At 38.1% G+C, this 17,532-nt stretch overlaps 1 protein-coding gene across 2 annotated transcripts; it reads left to right on the top strand.

Annotated features, from left to right (window-relative positions):
• The first annotated feature begins 4,569 nt into the window (after positions 1-4,569).
• Positions 4,570-9,457, top strand: emc10 (ER membrane protein complex subunit 10). Of its 2 annotated transcripts, XM_084089413.1 has the most exons (8): positions 4,570-4,703; positions 4,845-4,911; positions 4,997-5,109; positions 5,228-5,341; positions 5,845-6,029; positions 6,430-6,523; positions 8,512-8,614; positions 9,154-9,457. In XM_084089413.1, exons 1-7 carry the CDS (start codon positions 4,608-4,610, stop codon positions 8,596-8,598), a joined length of 756 nt encoding a protein of 251 aa, XP_083945539.1. In that variant the 5' UTR covers positions 4,570-4,607; the 3' UTR covers positions 8,599-8,614; positions 9,154-9,457. The 2 variants fall into 2 exon arrangements, with proteins under 2 accessions (XP_083945539.1, XP_083945538.1); XM_084089412.1 differs by lacking the exon at positions 8,512-8,614.
• Positions 9,458-17,532: the final 8,075 nt, after the last annotated feature.

Genomic DNA, 17,532 nt, shown 5'->3' with positions numbered 1-17,532 from the left:
ATTAAGCAGCACAACTGTTTTTTTCATTGTTTTTTTTAAATAGAGTTAGAAAACAGTTGTAATAATATTTCACAATATTACTGATTTTACTGTAGCCATGGTGACTAAAAGAGATTCTTCTCAACTTTTGAATGGTAGTATTTATAAAATGTTTGAATATCTGGCTTAAAATGACATTTTCCTCAACTAAACTTGCATGACATGTATGACAGTTTAATTAATATGACATGACATGACAAAACACTGAGTTAATAGGATATTTTGTTAAAAAAGACAACTAAAACAATAAAAATGCAAAATGTAACACTTCAATAATGGTGTAAGACGCTGAACTCAACGGTCACAACTGTGTACGGTCTCTCGACAAAAGTCTTTAACAGCAAAACAGCAGAGATCAGAGTTTAGTCACATCCCTGGTGTGAATGCTTGAAGTGTACCGTTCAATGACGCTCTGTTAAGCTTGGCACACCAATAAACGCTCTTTTGAACTTTAATTTGGGGGAGAGAAGACTGGCCGGAGACTGTGCTATTTATAGAAAGTGCAACCTGAGAGGCAGGTGTCAAGGAGAAAAATTACACATTATTACGAAGGAGAGGATCGAGACAGAAGAGACTCACGTACAACCACAAGCACAAGACATAAGCAGCAGAAGGGAAAGTGATATATTGAAGACAACAGCCAGGAAACAAGATACTTCATGCTTCACAGAGTGCTAATTTAATTTATTTGATTCAATTAAACGTAATATGGACTTGGTAAAGAAAATATAAATCATATGTCACAATATAACAACTCTCATCATGAAATGTAAGCAGAACATGTTATACTGCTTCATAATAAAATGTCACCCCTCGAGTTTAATGCCACATAGATGCCTTCACGGTGATGAGATGGCCAGGCTAATTATAGTTCTGCAGGAGTGTGGGGCTTCACTATTGTCTGGGGGTGTGATGACAGACAGCAATGACTAGATGGAAGAGATATATATTCATTTCAAAGTAGGAATGTCTTGGAAATCACATGGCAAGGGTGCATGGAAAACCCAAGCCCTTCTGCTGAAACAGTCCATTACTCATACAGGCTCTCTTAGCGATGTGTTCAGTTATGGAAATGCCAATACGCCACGCTGTATCACTTACCTCAGTGTCATCTGATTGATGTAATTGAAAGGGCGTGCGTCTGTTTGTTTTTTCTCATGCCTTGGATCTTAATGGGAGTCCATGGGGTCCCGTACTGAGTGGCGCAAATAGGTACACTATTGATTGGGGGGAAAGAGTGTAAGATAATCAGTAACTTTGATTTACAGAACAATGTACAGAACAAAATGAGGTTCTGGAACACAAACACTGCGTGTTACTGTAATTGACTGTAATCGATCTACCGGTAAGCTAAATTTGATTAACCTGTGGCCCTGATGGCCCATTCTGTTGTCGATGCGGTTATTATCTTATAGGCTCACTACAATGACAGATATTGAGGAAAAGGAGTAAGTTCTCAGATGGTTGGGGAACATTGCAATATTTGCGTAGACATAACTTTGGTCATGTCTGTAACAGCTTAAACAGGAAAACATTTGATTGCATTATATGTCAGACCCAAGAACATCACCACAAATGATTACATTATACAGCAGGGTGTTTCTTTAATGGCCACTTCTGGCCCTGTGGACTTTTAGAAAATAAGCTCTTTAAGCATTTCCCACACTGTGACTAGTTTATTAAATTTGTCATTTTCCGCACTGCGACTGGATTATTATATTTATCATGTAAATGTGCATCACTGAAGACTTCTTGTCATTTTTTTCCCCTGGAAGTTATGAACATTTTCACCACTCTGTGATTTCTAACGCGTCTCAAATTATGTAACGTGTTTAGCATTGAGTGGAGAAAATGACATTTTTTGGACTAAATTAGACAGACTTCTTTTTCTTGCTAACGATTTTTTTTTTAACACTTTCAGAGCTAGAATTGCATAAATACACACAATAAAATGTTTCACAATTTCTGCATGTTATTCCCTGCACTTTTCTTTGTTGTCTTCACACATTATATATCCCAAACATGCTCTTCACTGACACACATCGCTGCCTGTAGGTTAACTTTTGGTGCCAAGTTGTTGGCCATCAAATGCCATCATAACAGAGGGACAGTTATAATTTAGTAAAAAAAAAAACCATATAATGCATATAAACAATAGAAATTTATTTTTACTCTTTGTTAAGATTATTATAGTAATTGTTTTTGCCTATTTAAGATGGATTTTAATAGTTTAAGCCAATCTGGGTCTAGTACAAGTAAAAGAAAATAAAATATATACCAAAAAAAAAAAAAAGCATTTGAAAAGAAGGGTGGAAAGGGCGAGGTAAAACATTTTAATGGGAAAAAGTTTAAATCTGCGGTAAAATAAAAATCAAAGCTTTGGACATTAGGCACCTCTGCTATTGAAGAAACACCGCATAGGCCTTACGCAAAATTGACATGCGTTTCAACATCTGAATATTGAAAATAAGGTAGTAGAATAAAATATTATAATAATAGTAACACGTTAATGTAAGGTTTCATTAGTTGACATTAGTTAACTACTTAAGTTAACATGAACTATGAATGAACAATACTACCACAGTCAAGTCAAGTCACCTTCATTTTTAAAGCGCTTTTTACAATACAGATTGTTTCAAAGGAGCTTTACAGTGATAATAGGAAGGTAATAGAACAGAGATTGTTTTGGCTGTACAGCAGCTCTAGAATAATTTATTAATCTTTGTTAATCTTAATTTCAACATTTACTAATACATTATTAAAATCAAAAGTTGTTTTTGTTAACATTGGTTAATGCACCGTGAACTCACATGAACAAACCATCAACAACTGTATTTTTATTAGTTTAACATTAACAAACATTAACAAATATGGTAACAATTGTATTGCTCAGTGTTAGTTCATGTTAGTTAATACATTATCTAATGTTAACAAATTAGATCTTATTGTAAAGTGTTACTATAATAATACTATGATTGGAGGGAGTTATTTGAGGTGAATATAAAGGTCTTGTTATCAATCAATTTAGCATGTGACTTGTCTTGAGCCATGTTAAAATGTGTTTTGTAGTGGGCTGGGCACATTTTCCTGTTACTAAACTACTCTCTAGCGTCCAACTCCTGTCATTGCATTTTCTCTACTTGTGACAGCAGGTATAATGAAGTTAACCACAAACTTGTACACTGGCGCACACATTTACTGAACGTTAAGAGCTCTATGTCTTTCAAGCATGTGTTTTTGTCCAGTTTACCCGTTAATGTCTTTTGGAAATCCGTCTTGGTCTCACAGTGAACCGTGTTGGTTGCAGACTCAATGTGATTAGTCAATCATACAGCGACATCTTTCCTAAAACACACAACAACAAAAACACTCAATTTGCAGAAAACTGGACCACTGAGTGTGGATTAATCGTGGGGGGAAATCTCTGTCATGAAATGAATTACAAAAATAAGCTGAAGATTGCGAACAGCGACTCCTATTGATTCAGTGATTCGTGTTGCACAAAATGCAGGTGTAATTCAAATTCGTAAACAGAGGGGGCAGTACATCATGTATTTTCTGGGCACTATAATGGCACTAAAATGAACCAATTTTTGTGAAAAAATTTAAATTAATAGCATCCGTGAACATATTTTTTATTTTGGAGGTAGAAAATGTTGACTTCTGTACCCCAAAAAATTAAAAGTTCAACCAAAAAGGTTAAGTTACAGCTATTCAATTAATTCAATTAAAATTTAAAATGAGAATCTGATAAAACACACAAAAGACTGAGTCCCGCTGTATTACTCAGGCTGCACTGCAGTGTCTATTCACAGGCGCGATCCCACTACTGATCGGCACGGGGGCTTTGACCTGCTCCGTCTCCGACCTGGGCCGGTTCACCCCTCCTTAGACGACCTGGTAGTCCCGGGCTCCCCCAGGAGCACCATATCGATACCGAACTTAGTGCGGACACCCGATCGGCATAGTCCACAGCAGCCCAGAACCCCTGAGCTCAAGCGGTCCGCCAGCCTCAGCCTCCCAGTAGCTTGGATTACAGGCGCACGCCACTGCACCCGGCGAGAGAAGAGACGATTTTAGCAATACTTCTACGTGACTGCGCTCCAGTGTGAGGGCGCCTCTAGTGGCTGCAAGGAGAACATCATTCCAACGGCTGACGGAAACATAGCAAAAGTATCAGTTTTAGACATATATAGACATAATGATTTTAGAGCCTACATAAGACCGAGATAAATGAGGATAAAAAATGTTTTAGTAAAGCAAGTAAAGCAATAAAAAATAAATAAAATAAAAACTCTGAAGACTTTTAATGTGGTATCCAGTTGTATATTGTGAGAGACATATTAATGCTTTAAAAAGAAATACCACACAATGTTTTTATATTATATATATATAATAATAAAATATATATATATATATTTATATATTTGTTTATTATTATTATATATAGATGAATATACATTTCATAAGTGAATGGAGGAGTATCTTTAATGTTTTTCCGACTTTTGTTTTGAAACGCCTTATTTCCGTTGCACAGAGAGGAAGTCTCTCTTAAGGCTTGCGACAAAATGGCCACGAAAGGAATCTTGTCGCTATTTTTGTCCGTCCTGTCAACTATTACGCTGTTATGGACACAATTTGGCGAATGCAATAATGGTCGAAGGGTAAGTTGAATATGTCCGTTAAACATCATTCTCGTCGTGTGTATTCTGTGCGGATTTCTTGCATGTGGAGCTTGTTAGCATGTTAGGCTGCTGTCTGATGTGTCTGTATGCGGAGTGAATGTAAATGGTTTTGTTTGACAGTTAGGAGATGCGGCGGACACCGATTTCAGCGGATTCTCTGTGCCACTAGAGCACTCATTTGAAATAGGTGAGTATTAAGGTCAATATTTAATATTTAGCCTGTCTATTAAAGTGTCTCTTTGTAGTGTCGTGACTGCTTGTTTTTGTTTCAGATGATGTTCCCAGATTTCGCCTTCGTGGTGCCCTACAGTTCAGGGGTGGAAGGGAAAACGGTGTGTATCTCGCACAAAACCAGCTCTCTGAGAAAGACAGGAATACATTGAAGGTGAGAACCTGCTTTATTTTTAGGAAAGCAAGGATATTTGTCATGAAGGATGAAATGTCGTAACCTTGTCTGCTGTCTCTCTGGTCTAAATGTGTATTTCTCTGCCTGTGTCCTTCAGGATGTGGCAGCAGTTGATGGTCTGTACAGGATCCGGGTGCCTAGAGTCTCTCTACAGGTGGACCGGCAGACAGAGAGACAGTCTGAAGGTTACATTACAGCGTTTGTTAGAGCTGTAAGTCAACCTCCTGCAAATATCAACATTAGATATATTTGAATTTAAATATCAGTATGTACATGTTTAAAAGTTTGGGGTCTGTAAGAAGTTAATTTATAATATTCGTTAACTGATCAAAGTTGATTATAATGTCAAATAAATGCTGTTCTTGAGTACTTATTATTCATCAAAGAATCCTGAAAAAATGTATCATGGTTTCTACAAAAATATCAAGGACAGCTGTTTTCATAAACATTGATAATATTAATAAATGTTTCTTGAGCAAATCAGCATATTAGAATGATTTCCGAAAAATCATGTGAAACTGAAGACTGAAAATTCAGCTTTGCCATCCTAGGAATAAATTACATTTTATAATATATAAACATAGAAAAGGTATTTTAAATTGTACCATTTCACAGCATATATTATATTTTTATATAATATAAACTTGTATTAAAAATCAATTTTTTTATAGATATTTTAGCTATAAATCTTGTCTCTGTCTTTCTTTTTTGCAGTGCTCGTTAGTGGAGTCCCACCTCAGTGACGTCATCACCCTTCACACTGATGTCAGCGGAAATGTCATCGGCATCTCCATAGTGACAATCCCCGGTTCATGTCGTGGAATAGAGGTGGAGGATGAGGTTGACCTGGAAGTTTTTAACACAACAATAAGTGTTGTGGCACCTGTCACTGCACCTGTGTGAGTGCACACACACACACACTCTTATGCTTTTACACTCGGACTGCTATTTCTGTTACCAGTGATTCTCAACATTTTTGACTCCAAAGTACCTCTTTTTTCCAAGACAATATTCAAATGCCCTCCTGTCTAAGCAGATATGTATCTCTGGTAAATCTGTATTAATATAATTAAATGATCTCAAAAATATGATTGCAGTTTAATGTTATACGCTTAAATATTTATAAGACATATTGGGCCCCTCTTGGAAGTCTGCAGGCCTCATAGTGGGTTGAGATCCACTGGTCTACACATTTACTTTATTATTTGAAGAGTATACAAACAGTGCACCCACAAATTGCACTGTATATGTTATTATCAGCTCCTTTAGAAATTAGTTTGTCTTGTGCCTCTTATTTAGACCCGAAACAGCACCCTACATTGAGAGGATGGAACAGGAAATGGAAAAGAAAGGCAAAAACCCACAAGAGCAGAAATCCTTCTTTGCCAAATATGTGAGTAATTTTATTATGTGTGAGACTGAAGACTCGTTACTGGTTTGAGTTGTGCCAGTTTTTACTTGACTTTTCTGTGAAAGTTAAGTTCACTGAAGTAATTGTGTTTGCATTTTGACTAATTATTAATGTGTCAATTTTTCCCAACTATCTAGGTCAGCGTTTCCCAACCGGGGTGCTGCGGCACACTGGGGTGCAGTTTGGCGAGAGCAGGGGTGTCCTGTAAAAACTCCATCAAACTTTTTAAGTATTAAAAAGTATTATGTACCATCATTCTCGGATGTCTCTAATAACAACAAATAACGCACACAAATTTATAATAAAAATGCAAATCGTAAGTGTCCGGCGGGGGTAGCGCATGATTTCGTACACATAAAACGGCCTCTTTTTCATGGCTTGTTGCGCGTACGGTCAAATACACACGAAAATATTGTCACAACGTCCGTCTTGCCGCTTAGCCTATTCACATAAACACATCGGTTATGTCCGTGCTATCAACAGTAACGCATACGATGAATGTTTTTCAGTTTAACACGTTAAAAATATTTAACGCAGCATCCGTTTTTTTCTGTCATCCTTTGGCTGGCGTTACATTATATGATCACGTTCCTCTTCATGCAAAAGCTTTTACACCATTCAAGCGCGACATGACAGAAGAGAATGCGCTGTCTGTGAATGCCACACACGACGCACAGAACGACGCGCGCCAGAATAGACTTCTCTTTCGCGCTTGAACCAATAATAACACACAATTATGCCAAAATTTCCGTTTTGTTGAGTGTCCTCATAAGAGCAGTCTTAAATTAGTTAAATAAAGTCTTAAATGAATGTAAAGAGTTGTGTGAAAAAGGGCACAGGTGAATATAACATTTATTATGGGCTTATGTGAAGATTGCTTTAACTTCACTTAAAAATTTTTTATTTTTTTGGAGCCTAATAAATGTTAAAATTGATAGCTTTCAATTATACTGTAATGTTGAATGGCGATAATTAATGTTTAAAATAGAAAATAAATAAATAATTGAAGACATTTGGTATCAGTGATACCGGCGTTCATTCATTAAAAAGATGCCATTAAACAATTATTTAAAATATACTGTCTTTATGTTGTTTCTACATTAATTTGGAGATTAACTGAAATTATTACATTATAAAATATATTAAAATCTTATATGAAAAACAAGCTATCTTGTGCAATTACAACAACATTATCCCAATATAAAAACACAAATACACTGAGTGAGCAAACATTTAGGTGAGATTTGCAATTGTAATTGAGTAATGTTTATATATATATGAATAAAAGCCTTAATTAAATATGTCATCATATAAAGTGATCTCTTCAGAAGAAATGACTGATTCCTCGACTTTCAATGGATGGACAAAAAAATGTGATAATATTAAAAATATCTAAATGACAGTAGACGGCTCTTCCCTGTGGTATTGAAAATCGATACATTTCAAGGTATCGTATCAAAGTAGTTTTATAACAACACTAGTGTAGGGTGCCACAAATTTTTGACACATTTCAAAGGGTGCCGTGGCTGAAAAAAGGTTGGGAAACACTGATCTAGGTAGTAAAAATGTGGAACCTTATGCACTTTCATCACATTAATATTTTCTCATCTTTTATTTCACCTCCTTTTGTGTAATAACTCCTTTCCAAGTGGCCTCTATTCCTGCTAATAGTTTTCTTTTTTTTGTTCTACTGTGTCTCTTTAGAATTAGTTTGTGTATCAGTGGACTGCAATGCCCAAGATGACCGTTACTGAATTTTTTTGCTGTATTTTGAGCTAACAGTCATTTCATGACTGAAGTTGCTGGTCTGTTCCTTCCTTTCCTAAATACAGCTACCAGTTAATGTCCCTCTTTGTAACCGACCTCTAAACTCTCCTGCAGCGTGTGTCGTGGTTGGCTGTTCTGCATTCACAATGCTGTGACTGTGCTGTGTCTGTGTTGACTTTGTGCTGGTCTGTGCTGTGTTCCAGTGGTATTTGATTCTGGGAGGTGCAGTGTTCCTCATGGCCACCAGTTCAGCACAGACCCCACCAGGGGGCGCCAGAGAGCAGAGCTGATTTCCATTCATTTCAAGTACTGAAACTCATTTAAGCCTATTTGGTTACTCTGTCACTCCCGCTGCATTTCTCATTGTGTGTGTATATGGGTCTGAACAAGCACCACATGCACACAAACTCAAATCCTCTGTTTCAGCTTGGTGTTCAGTTGTTTGATGTGCTTTTTTCGTGTACGTTTCTTGCTGGGTCATGACCAAATCAGTGGTGTTTTGATCAAATAGGGTCTTTTGGCCAGTAATATTAGCAGGTGATGATAGTCTCAAGCTCAGAGATGTTCATGACCCACTCTGCTTGCTTCACGCTTTCCTGTTCTTTCAGTCTCATTTCTCCCTCATAGTGGAAAGTCAGATTTGTAAGAAGCAATAAGTGGTGGAGGTTGGACAAAAAGAGAGCAAGGAAGGATGAAACTGAAAATTATTTGCTTAACTTGCCAATTAATCCAAAAGCCTGTGATTGCCCTGCACTCCGGAGAGGAACCGTCATGTTGCATTTCAAACCGCTAACAGATATGTTGAAAACCTTCTTGTGTGTTTTTCTTTTCTCTTTCATCACCAGTGGATGTATATTGTCCCTCTTGTTCTTTTCCTGATGATGTCTGGAGCTCAAGATCAGTCTGGAGGCGGAGCCGGAGGAGGGGCGGGCAATGGAGGAGGACGATGATCCCCGTGGCAGCAACAACTCCTGTGTTGTACATAATATTTTAAAGCAGATTTTGAGTTCACTGACACACATCATGACACGTACACATTTACAAACGAAGGATTGTTCTGGAGAAATAATGATTGAAAAGCTTAACTTATAACTGCATTCTTGGATTATGTTTTTACTACTGATTTAATAAAATAATTTGATGACCATTCGAAGTTGTCAGCATGGATGTTTACAAGAAGTACTGCCATTCATATTTATAATACAAGCACTTCGAAAACTAAAGCCGCGTCACACTGGACTTTGAGCATAGACGCTGCAACAGCTGCAAAATGACATCCCATTCTGTGTTGTTTTTTTTTTGTTTTTGTTTTTTTGTTTTTTAAAGACAGTACATCAAAAATGTCAAACTACTCCACTTTACTGGAATCTGAAGATTTAAAGTTTGCATCTTTTTACTGCAGCTAAAAAAAAATCACGTTATGGCATATCATTCTTCTGTTAGTCACACGTCTTCACGTGAAAGGAATTCGCTGGGCAGAGTTTCCCGAACTTGAAAAACAGCGACATGCAAAAATGATTCGCTTGAGCTTGAGTTTCCTGTCTCCCTCATTCGCATGCAGGAGATCTTTACAACTCCATCTAATAGGGGTGTAACGATACCCTAATTTCACGATTCGATACATATCACGATACGATATTATTGCGATATTCCAAGACATATAATAAAAGGTTAAGAAAAAATTATTCTGACACTAGAATAAATATATTCATGATTCTGAACCTGAAAATACAGAATTATTTTAGACGAATATGCTTGCACTCTGTCACTGGCTCGATATATTTAAAATAATGTAGGCCACTTTTTACTGGTAACATAAGACTTATAAGCATTATCAGGACCCACTAATATTCCCCCATTATTATACATTATATTCAATATATTGTATTTTAATGTAGTACTGACTCTGACTCTGACTTACATTTTTTCTCGCAGGGTAATTTTTATTTTGGGTGAACTTTCCACGATACATATTGTTGCATTTTTGTATTGCGATATATTGTGACACGATATATTGTTACACCCCTACCATCTAATGCTCTCGACTTTACCTCCTTGTCTTGTTTTCTGACCCAGTGCCATTTGGGTTTATTTTGCATGTTGATGCTGGAAATGCCACTTCTCTTTGCACATTGATGCCATAAATAACTGGGCATAAGCCTGAGAAGTTTACTGGTAAAAAGTGAAGTACGCTATGGGTTACAATGTATTTACAGTGTATATTACAGCTTCTTTATATATATATATATTTTAAAGAATTTAATACTTTTATTCAGCAAAGACACATTCAATTGAATTAAAAAGACATTTATAATATTGCAAGAGATTTCTATTTTAAATAAATGCTGTTCTTTTGAACTTCATATTTATCCATCAGAGGTATTCCTTAAGCAGCTCAACTGTTTTCAACATTGATAATAAATGTTTCTTGGGCACCAAATCATCATATCAAAATGATTTCTGAAGGATCATGTGACACTGAAGACTGGAATAATGATGCTGAAAATTCAGCTTTACCATCACAGGAATAAATTACACTTTAAAATATATTAAAGATATTTCACATTATTCCTGCTTGTACTGTATGTGTATTCAAATAAATGTAGCAGTGGTAAACATAAGAAACTTTTCTCAAAAGCATTAAAAAATCCTACCAAACTTTTACTTTTGAATTATAATGTAGGTGACGTGAAAGGGACTTTGTATATTCAGAAAAAGGCAGCTCATGGCAACAGTTGCTTGAGATTAATCATCAAAGCTTGACTTTCAACAGACATGGCTCTTCTCTGAGATTTTATCCATCCTCTCATTGCTATTTCATAAGACGTTGCCAATCATGCGGCTAGTAGTTTGTTTGCTGTAAACAGAAGTGAACTTGGGGATAGAATGTTCTTGATCGACTCCCGCAGACCTCAGGCTCATGTCCCCTTTCTGTGGCTATCTTTGCCAGCTGTCAGTCATTCTCAGCTTGTGGGCCTGTTTTTCTTGGGTCCGTTCATGTATAACTTTGGCAGTGTGTGGTAAATCTGGATCTTACGAGGCTCAGCACCGACAACACTCTATCGTGTTGCCCTAAACCCTTGACCACACCACCCACCCATGTTCTCTGAAAGATTTTGTAGTCCCATGGAGCAGGAGAAGTCAATGACCTTAATCAATCACTGTCAGTCTCTTTGTGTCCAGGCCAAAGTCAAAGTCATGGTTAAACTCTGAAGCGAGCAAAACAGAGCTTGAATGAATTTTAAAGTCATTTGGTATGCCAAGGTCTGACATCTCTGTGCTTACTGGCCTCTGTAAACAGCCCTGGTGGGCTAAAATGTACCAGGTAAACGACCAAGCAGGAGACCTTCATTTGTTTTCCCGGCTTTAACTGTTAAACCAATGAGAAGTAAAACATTGTACATTTGACTTTACAAATCTCAAGCGTTTAGCCCTCTCTAAATGTTTGGTATTAGGTAACTTGTAAATTTCTCTACAAATAGATCATTCAGTGAAGAACTATCATCACAGCCCTGATGAATGTGTGGATACCAAGAAGCACATGGTTGAAACTGAGACAGAACAGTGGTGTGTGTGGCGTCATAAGGGCATTTCTCTCTGGCTCACTCTTTCGCTCTCCGCCTGCCACTATTTGTCTGAACACACAGAGAAAGACACAAAAAGCCCAAAAAGAGAATAACAAACACAATTTGACATGCTAGTTTTAGTCAGCTAGTATTGCATTTAGGTTATTCAGACTGAAATGTTGTTGTTTATTCAGGGAATAAACATTTTGTTAATTTTTTCCCAGGAGAAATGTATCATGGTATGCGACTTGCTCAACTTTTGCTAATATAAAGTCTGATTCTGAACTCAATCCCACTTCAAATATGTCCACAAGAAGAACTGGCATATGAGAATAGAGCACATAAGCATGGCAGGAAAAGGAAACAGAAACCTCTGTTTAGAAGAGGCCTCTGTCAGTGGACAGTCATAAATCTCACATCCTGTCACTGTCTGATCAGCTGTCGCCATGACTACCCATTACTCAGAGCGCCAGGGATGCCACTGGGATTTGAAGTATTCTGAGCTTGTGTTTACTGCAAAGGTTTAGTGAGGTCTCACGGTTTTGATTTTGCTATTGCTATTGGCACATTAACATGATTATATATATATATAATAATAATATAGTAATATAGTATAATAATAATAAAGTAATATATTCATAACTATTGAATAATATGTTATCATATATTTTGTATATATTTTTATATTGTATAGAACAATACACACACCTATATAATATGATATATTATATCATACTTAATATTGCATTTGTGCTACTATTTTTATCAGTTCTGTTATTATTGTTGTTAATTTATCTGTTCTGCTTAAACCACAAGTGTGTGTGTGTGTGTGTGTGTGTGTGTGTGTGTATGTATATATATATATATATATATATATATATATGATTGTCACGCCTATTCAGTTGTGTTTGTTTTTAGTTTCGTTTCATAGACTTTTACTTTGTTTTCATTCATCACGTGTTCCTTTGTTTGAATTTCCCGCCACTCATCAGTTTCCATGGACACTATTCTTCACAGCTGTTTGTCATTTAGTTCATCACCATGTGTATTTAAGTTCCTCTCCTTCAGCCTGTGTTTGTTGGTTGATACTTATGTTTGCATTTGTTTAAAATTCTGTTTTGCATTATGTTGAATTTGTTGAAAAACTCTGTATTTTGCCAGAGTACATTATTAAGGACTTTTTGTATTGGAACCTGTGGAATCGTCTCCATCTTGTGACAGATCGACCAATCCAAAAGATGGATTATGCAGCTAAGTTTTCTGTGATTGCCAAGGAGGGCGTTGGTTTTTTTTTTTTTTTTTTTTGCTGAAAACGTGTTGCCTTGTAGTGATGGGAAGTCTCTTACGGCTCCCAAATAGCTCTTCATTTAGTATTACTCTTCTTCTTTTTTTAAAAAACTTCTATTTTAGCCTAATTTAGCAATTGTGAATGATTTTTATGTTGGTAAGCAATTTTTTATTCAGTGTTTTCATAAAAGCCTTTTTTATATATTTGTTTTGATAAAAAAAAAAAGTTCCTATTTAACATTTCAATAAAACTTCAATATCAGATGCCTCAGCTTGGATGGGCTGATGTGATTTCTCCTCTCTGTGACTATTTGTCCTGTTTTTGAGAAGTCTCCAATATCATTGAAGTGCAGCCAGATGCTGCTGCTTTTTCGGTTTTCGCTCATTTCTTCACTTTCTCCCAACGCGCTTGCATTTAAATCCGGCTCCCCTGCCTCTCTCTGTTGCTCTGTGTACCTGGCCTGTACCACTACACTCGCAATCTTCGGAGCGTGTGTCCCCCTTCCTTCTTTCACATAATGGTATGATCCTAGTCTATCCTCCCATGTGATTGGCCATCCAAAAAAAGTTGCGCCCCTGCCTGCGTCTGAAGATTCGTCTCTCCCCAAATGGGAGTCGGCTCTTCTCGTTCGCTACAAAGAATTGGCTCTTAGTGCCGACTCGTTCGCGAATGACACATCACTGTCGTCTTGCCATCACCCGCCCCTTCGACGACAAGATCCTGAAGTCTTTGTTCTGAATCGGTGTTAACTACCACTATACCATAGACCTCCCAGACACCTCTGGAATAAACTGGAGGGATGTCATCATCTGGTTTCTGGAGAGTGTCTACCCCCTGTCCAGAACACATCTGGATCCAGAGCCTGTTTCACCACCTGTGGCCATGGAGGAATCGTGAGCCCCCCTTAGACAGAGCTACCACCCGGTGCGATGCGTCAGCCAGAGCCCGATGATAAGTGAACAACGCTGACCCTCGCAAGAAAGAGGACCCTCCATCTGCTCAGCCAGTCCTCCAGCCCCGGCTCTGCTGGAAGTCTGCAGCCCTTCGCCATCTGTAAGGCAAAGCTGTGACGTCAAGCCTTAGGTCGAGCAAACTCCATCAGCGCCTGAGCGAGTAGATTCTATGGGTCCACCCTCGGCCTTTCGACTCCACTGGGTTCCCTCGTCCCATCAGCTCCCCCTTGGTCAGTCGTCACTCCACCTCTGCCACGGACTTGCGGATCTTCCACTTCGCTCCGTTCCTCCACCCCTATGGCTATAGCGGGTTCCTGCTTCCCTTCGGGTATGCTTCAGTCCTCCATCACACCGGCATCGCCTCGTCCTCGGGTAATCTGGCTCCACCTCAGATGCTCATTGCCTATGCCTCCTGTGCCAGTGATGTCGCTCTGCTCCATCGGCTCTCCTTCTGCGCCCTGTGATCCATCGGCTTCGCCTCCGGTCTTCCCCCAGTTGACGTCAGTCTCTACTCCACCTTGGCTCCTCCCTCCCTCGACTCCGCCATGGGCTGTTGTGTCTTTAGGCTCTGGGTCTGTGCCATCGGATCTCCACCATCGCTGCCGGGGTCTCATCGCCGTCCTTTCATCACCATCCCTTCACCTCCTCCTCGTCCGCCTCCACTCCACGCCACGAGGTTGAGCCTTCCAGGATGGGGCGTTCTGTCATGCTTATTCAGTTGCGTTTGTTCTTGATTTTGTTTTCGTGGACTTTTAGTTTGTTTTCATTCATCACGTGTTCCTTTGTTTGAATTTCCCGCCACTTATCAGTTTCCATGGACACTATTCTTCACAGCTGTTTGTCATTTAGTTCATGTGTATTTAAGTTCCTCTCCTTCACTTTGTTGGTCTGTTTGCGTTTAATGCACACCCTGTTACACCCTTTGTATTTTACCACAGTTTACTATAATAATAATAATAATAATAACAATAATAACAATAATAATAACAATAACAATAACAATAACAATAATAATAATAATAATAATAATAACAATAATAACAATAATAACAATAATAATAATAATAACAATAAATATAGCTGCAAGCAGCAATTATCGGGGCCAAGCGCAAGCAGACGACAGGATATGCCAACATGGCTGAAGGTGTCAGACCAACTGCAACAATGAGCAATTAAATACATTTAAAGAGGATTTTAGGCGAAATGGCTGAAAAATCATATAAAAAGTCATTCGAAATATGATTTAATGGATTATCACTTTCGACCAATCTGTGGCGCAGTTACAAAACTGATGTGATGTGGTCAGAGTGAAGTGACAATGACACATACAAAGTTTGGTGTCAATATGTCAAGGCATTGCAGAGATAAAGCCTGAATAGTGCTTTTAGCATCATGCCTCAACTTTGCTGCTACGCTATACGAAAACGGTTTCGTCTATAGACACGAAATCCATAACTTTTAGTCAGCACAGTCTGGAGATGATACGATTCGATTTTGGTGAAAATCGGACAAACGGTCTAGGAGGAGTTCGAAAAAGTAGGTTTTGACTGAAAATCAAGATGGCGGACAGGAAGCTAGGCCAAATAAGGAAACCTTGGTATCTATGTTCTCGTCTTGACCCAAGGAATCTATTAAGACCAGTTGCATTACAATAGGCCAACTTATTCAAAAGTTATTAGCAGTTTTGTAAATTTTGTTATAACTTTTGACCACTAGGTGGCACTGTCTCGAAATATTTTGGGTACCTTCAGGGGATGGTGCTGATGGCACATTTTGAGTTTCGTAATATTACACCAATGCATTTGTTTAGTATAGCATTTTATTTCACAAAACTGCATTGAAGTCAATGGGAATTTCATGTTTTGTTCTATTATAGCGCCACCAAGAGGCTGAGTCCCACCATCTTTTTTACATGTCCTCAGAGTGAGCTCATACATATGTGTGTCGATTTTGGTGAAAATATCTCAATTCGCTTCGGAGTTATAGACATTTATATGAAAAAACATGTAAAAAATGACTGACACATGACTTTGTTTGGAATTTACTACCCCTAAACATCAATATTTTCGCATTTGGGCATTGGCATATAGCTATCGACCTATGTTTCCAAACTTCTGACGGTGGTTTCATCTCGATCGGACTAGCGGTTTCAAAGATATAGCCAAATGTTTTTTAAGCGCTAAATCACAACGCTACACAAACCGTAAGGCGAAACCTAGCATGTTTGGTATCATAGGACTCGGCAACGATTCAGGAGTCTAAAAAGATGAGTTTCGTGAAAATAAGTCGACCACACCCAAAGTTATAAGCATTTGAAAAAAAAAATTCACCACTAGGTGGCGCTGTTTCGAAACTTCTCAGGCTCATTCAGGGCATTGTGCTGATGACCCATACCACGTTTCGTAACAATCTGTTCATGCGTTCTTAAAATACAGCATTTTAGCACAAAATTCAAAATGGCCGACAGTCAAAATGGCCGATATGGTAATATTGGATATCAGTCGACTCGGCATGTTACCCTGAATCTAACGAGACCAATTGTATGATTTTTGGACAAACTGTTCAGAAGTTATAAGCAAAAATAGCCATTTTTCATATCTCCGGACCAGTAGGTGGCGCTGCGCCGAAACACAGCATGTAGCCTCAGGTCATGCTTGTGATGACATGTACCAAGTTTGGTCTGAATCCGATAAAGCGTTGCGGAGATACGGCCTTACATCTGTTTTCGCAAGCGCTACGTAAAATGTATTCGTGGGTTTATCGAAAACTGTTAAGCGAATCAACTTGAATTCCATAACTTTTTGTCAGCATGGTCTGTAGATGATCTGGTTCAATTTTCGTGCAAATCGGACAAACCGTCTAGGACGAGTTCGAAAAAGTAGCTTTTTAGATAAATTCAAAATGGCGGCCATATTGTTATGACAGAAATGATGTCATAGGGTGCAATCGAATTGGCATGAGCTCAGGAATCAGAGAGAAAAATAATTTTGTTGATTGGCCTTACGGTTCAAAAGTTATTAGCAAAATAAAAGTGAAACTTTGGACAGGTGGTGGCGCTAGAGGGAATGACTTAGACACACCAAAATTGGTGTATTTAATGTTGGGACTGTCCTCTATCAGAATGTCAAACCAAAACAACTTTCCCGCATTCGGTTCTATGGGCTGCCATAGACTCCCAGTTGGAAGAAGGAATAATAATAATAATAAGAACAGGAACAGATACAATAGGTGCCTACGCACCTTCGGTGCTTGGCCCCTAATAATAATAACAATAATAATAATAATAAAAGACTTTTCATATTGGAAACTGGAATCTTTATCTTGTGACAATATCTTTTGATAATAGTTACTTCTGATTTATGCAGAACAGACAAACATTGTGCTGGTTAACCTACAAACATGGTCATTTCACCGATG

This window comes from Abramis brama, assembly GCF_963993115.1.
Source record: "Abramis brama genome assembly, chromosome: 1".
Taxonomy (NCBI): Eukaryota; Metazoa; Chordata; class Actinopteri; order Cypriniformes; family Leuciscidae; genus Abramis; species Abramis brama.
This window is presented reverse-complemented; position numbering and strand designations above follow the sequence as displayed.

Coding starts and splice junctions, on each gene's coding strand:
- emc10 (XM_084089412.1), top strand. CDS start 4,608: ATGGCCACGAAAGGAATCTTGTCGCTATTTTTGTCCGTCCTGTCAACT. Junction 4,704..4,844: donor AATGCAATAATGGTCGAAGG/GTAAGTTGAATA, acceptor TTTGTTTGACAG/TTAGGAGATGCGGCGGACAC. Junction 4,912..4,996: donor AGAGCACTCATTTGAAATAG/GTGAGTATTAAG, acceptor TTTTTGTTTCAG/ATGATGTTCCCAGATTTCGC.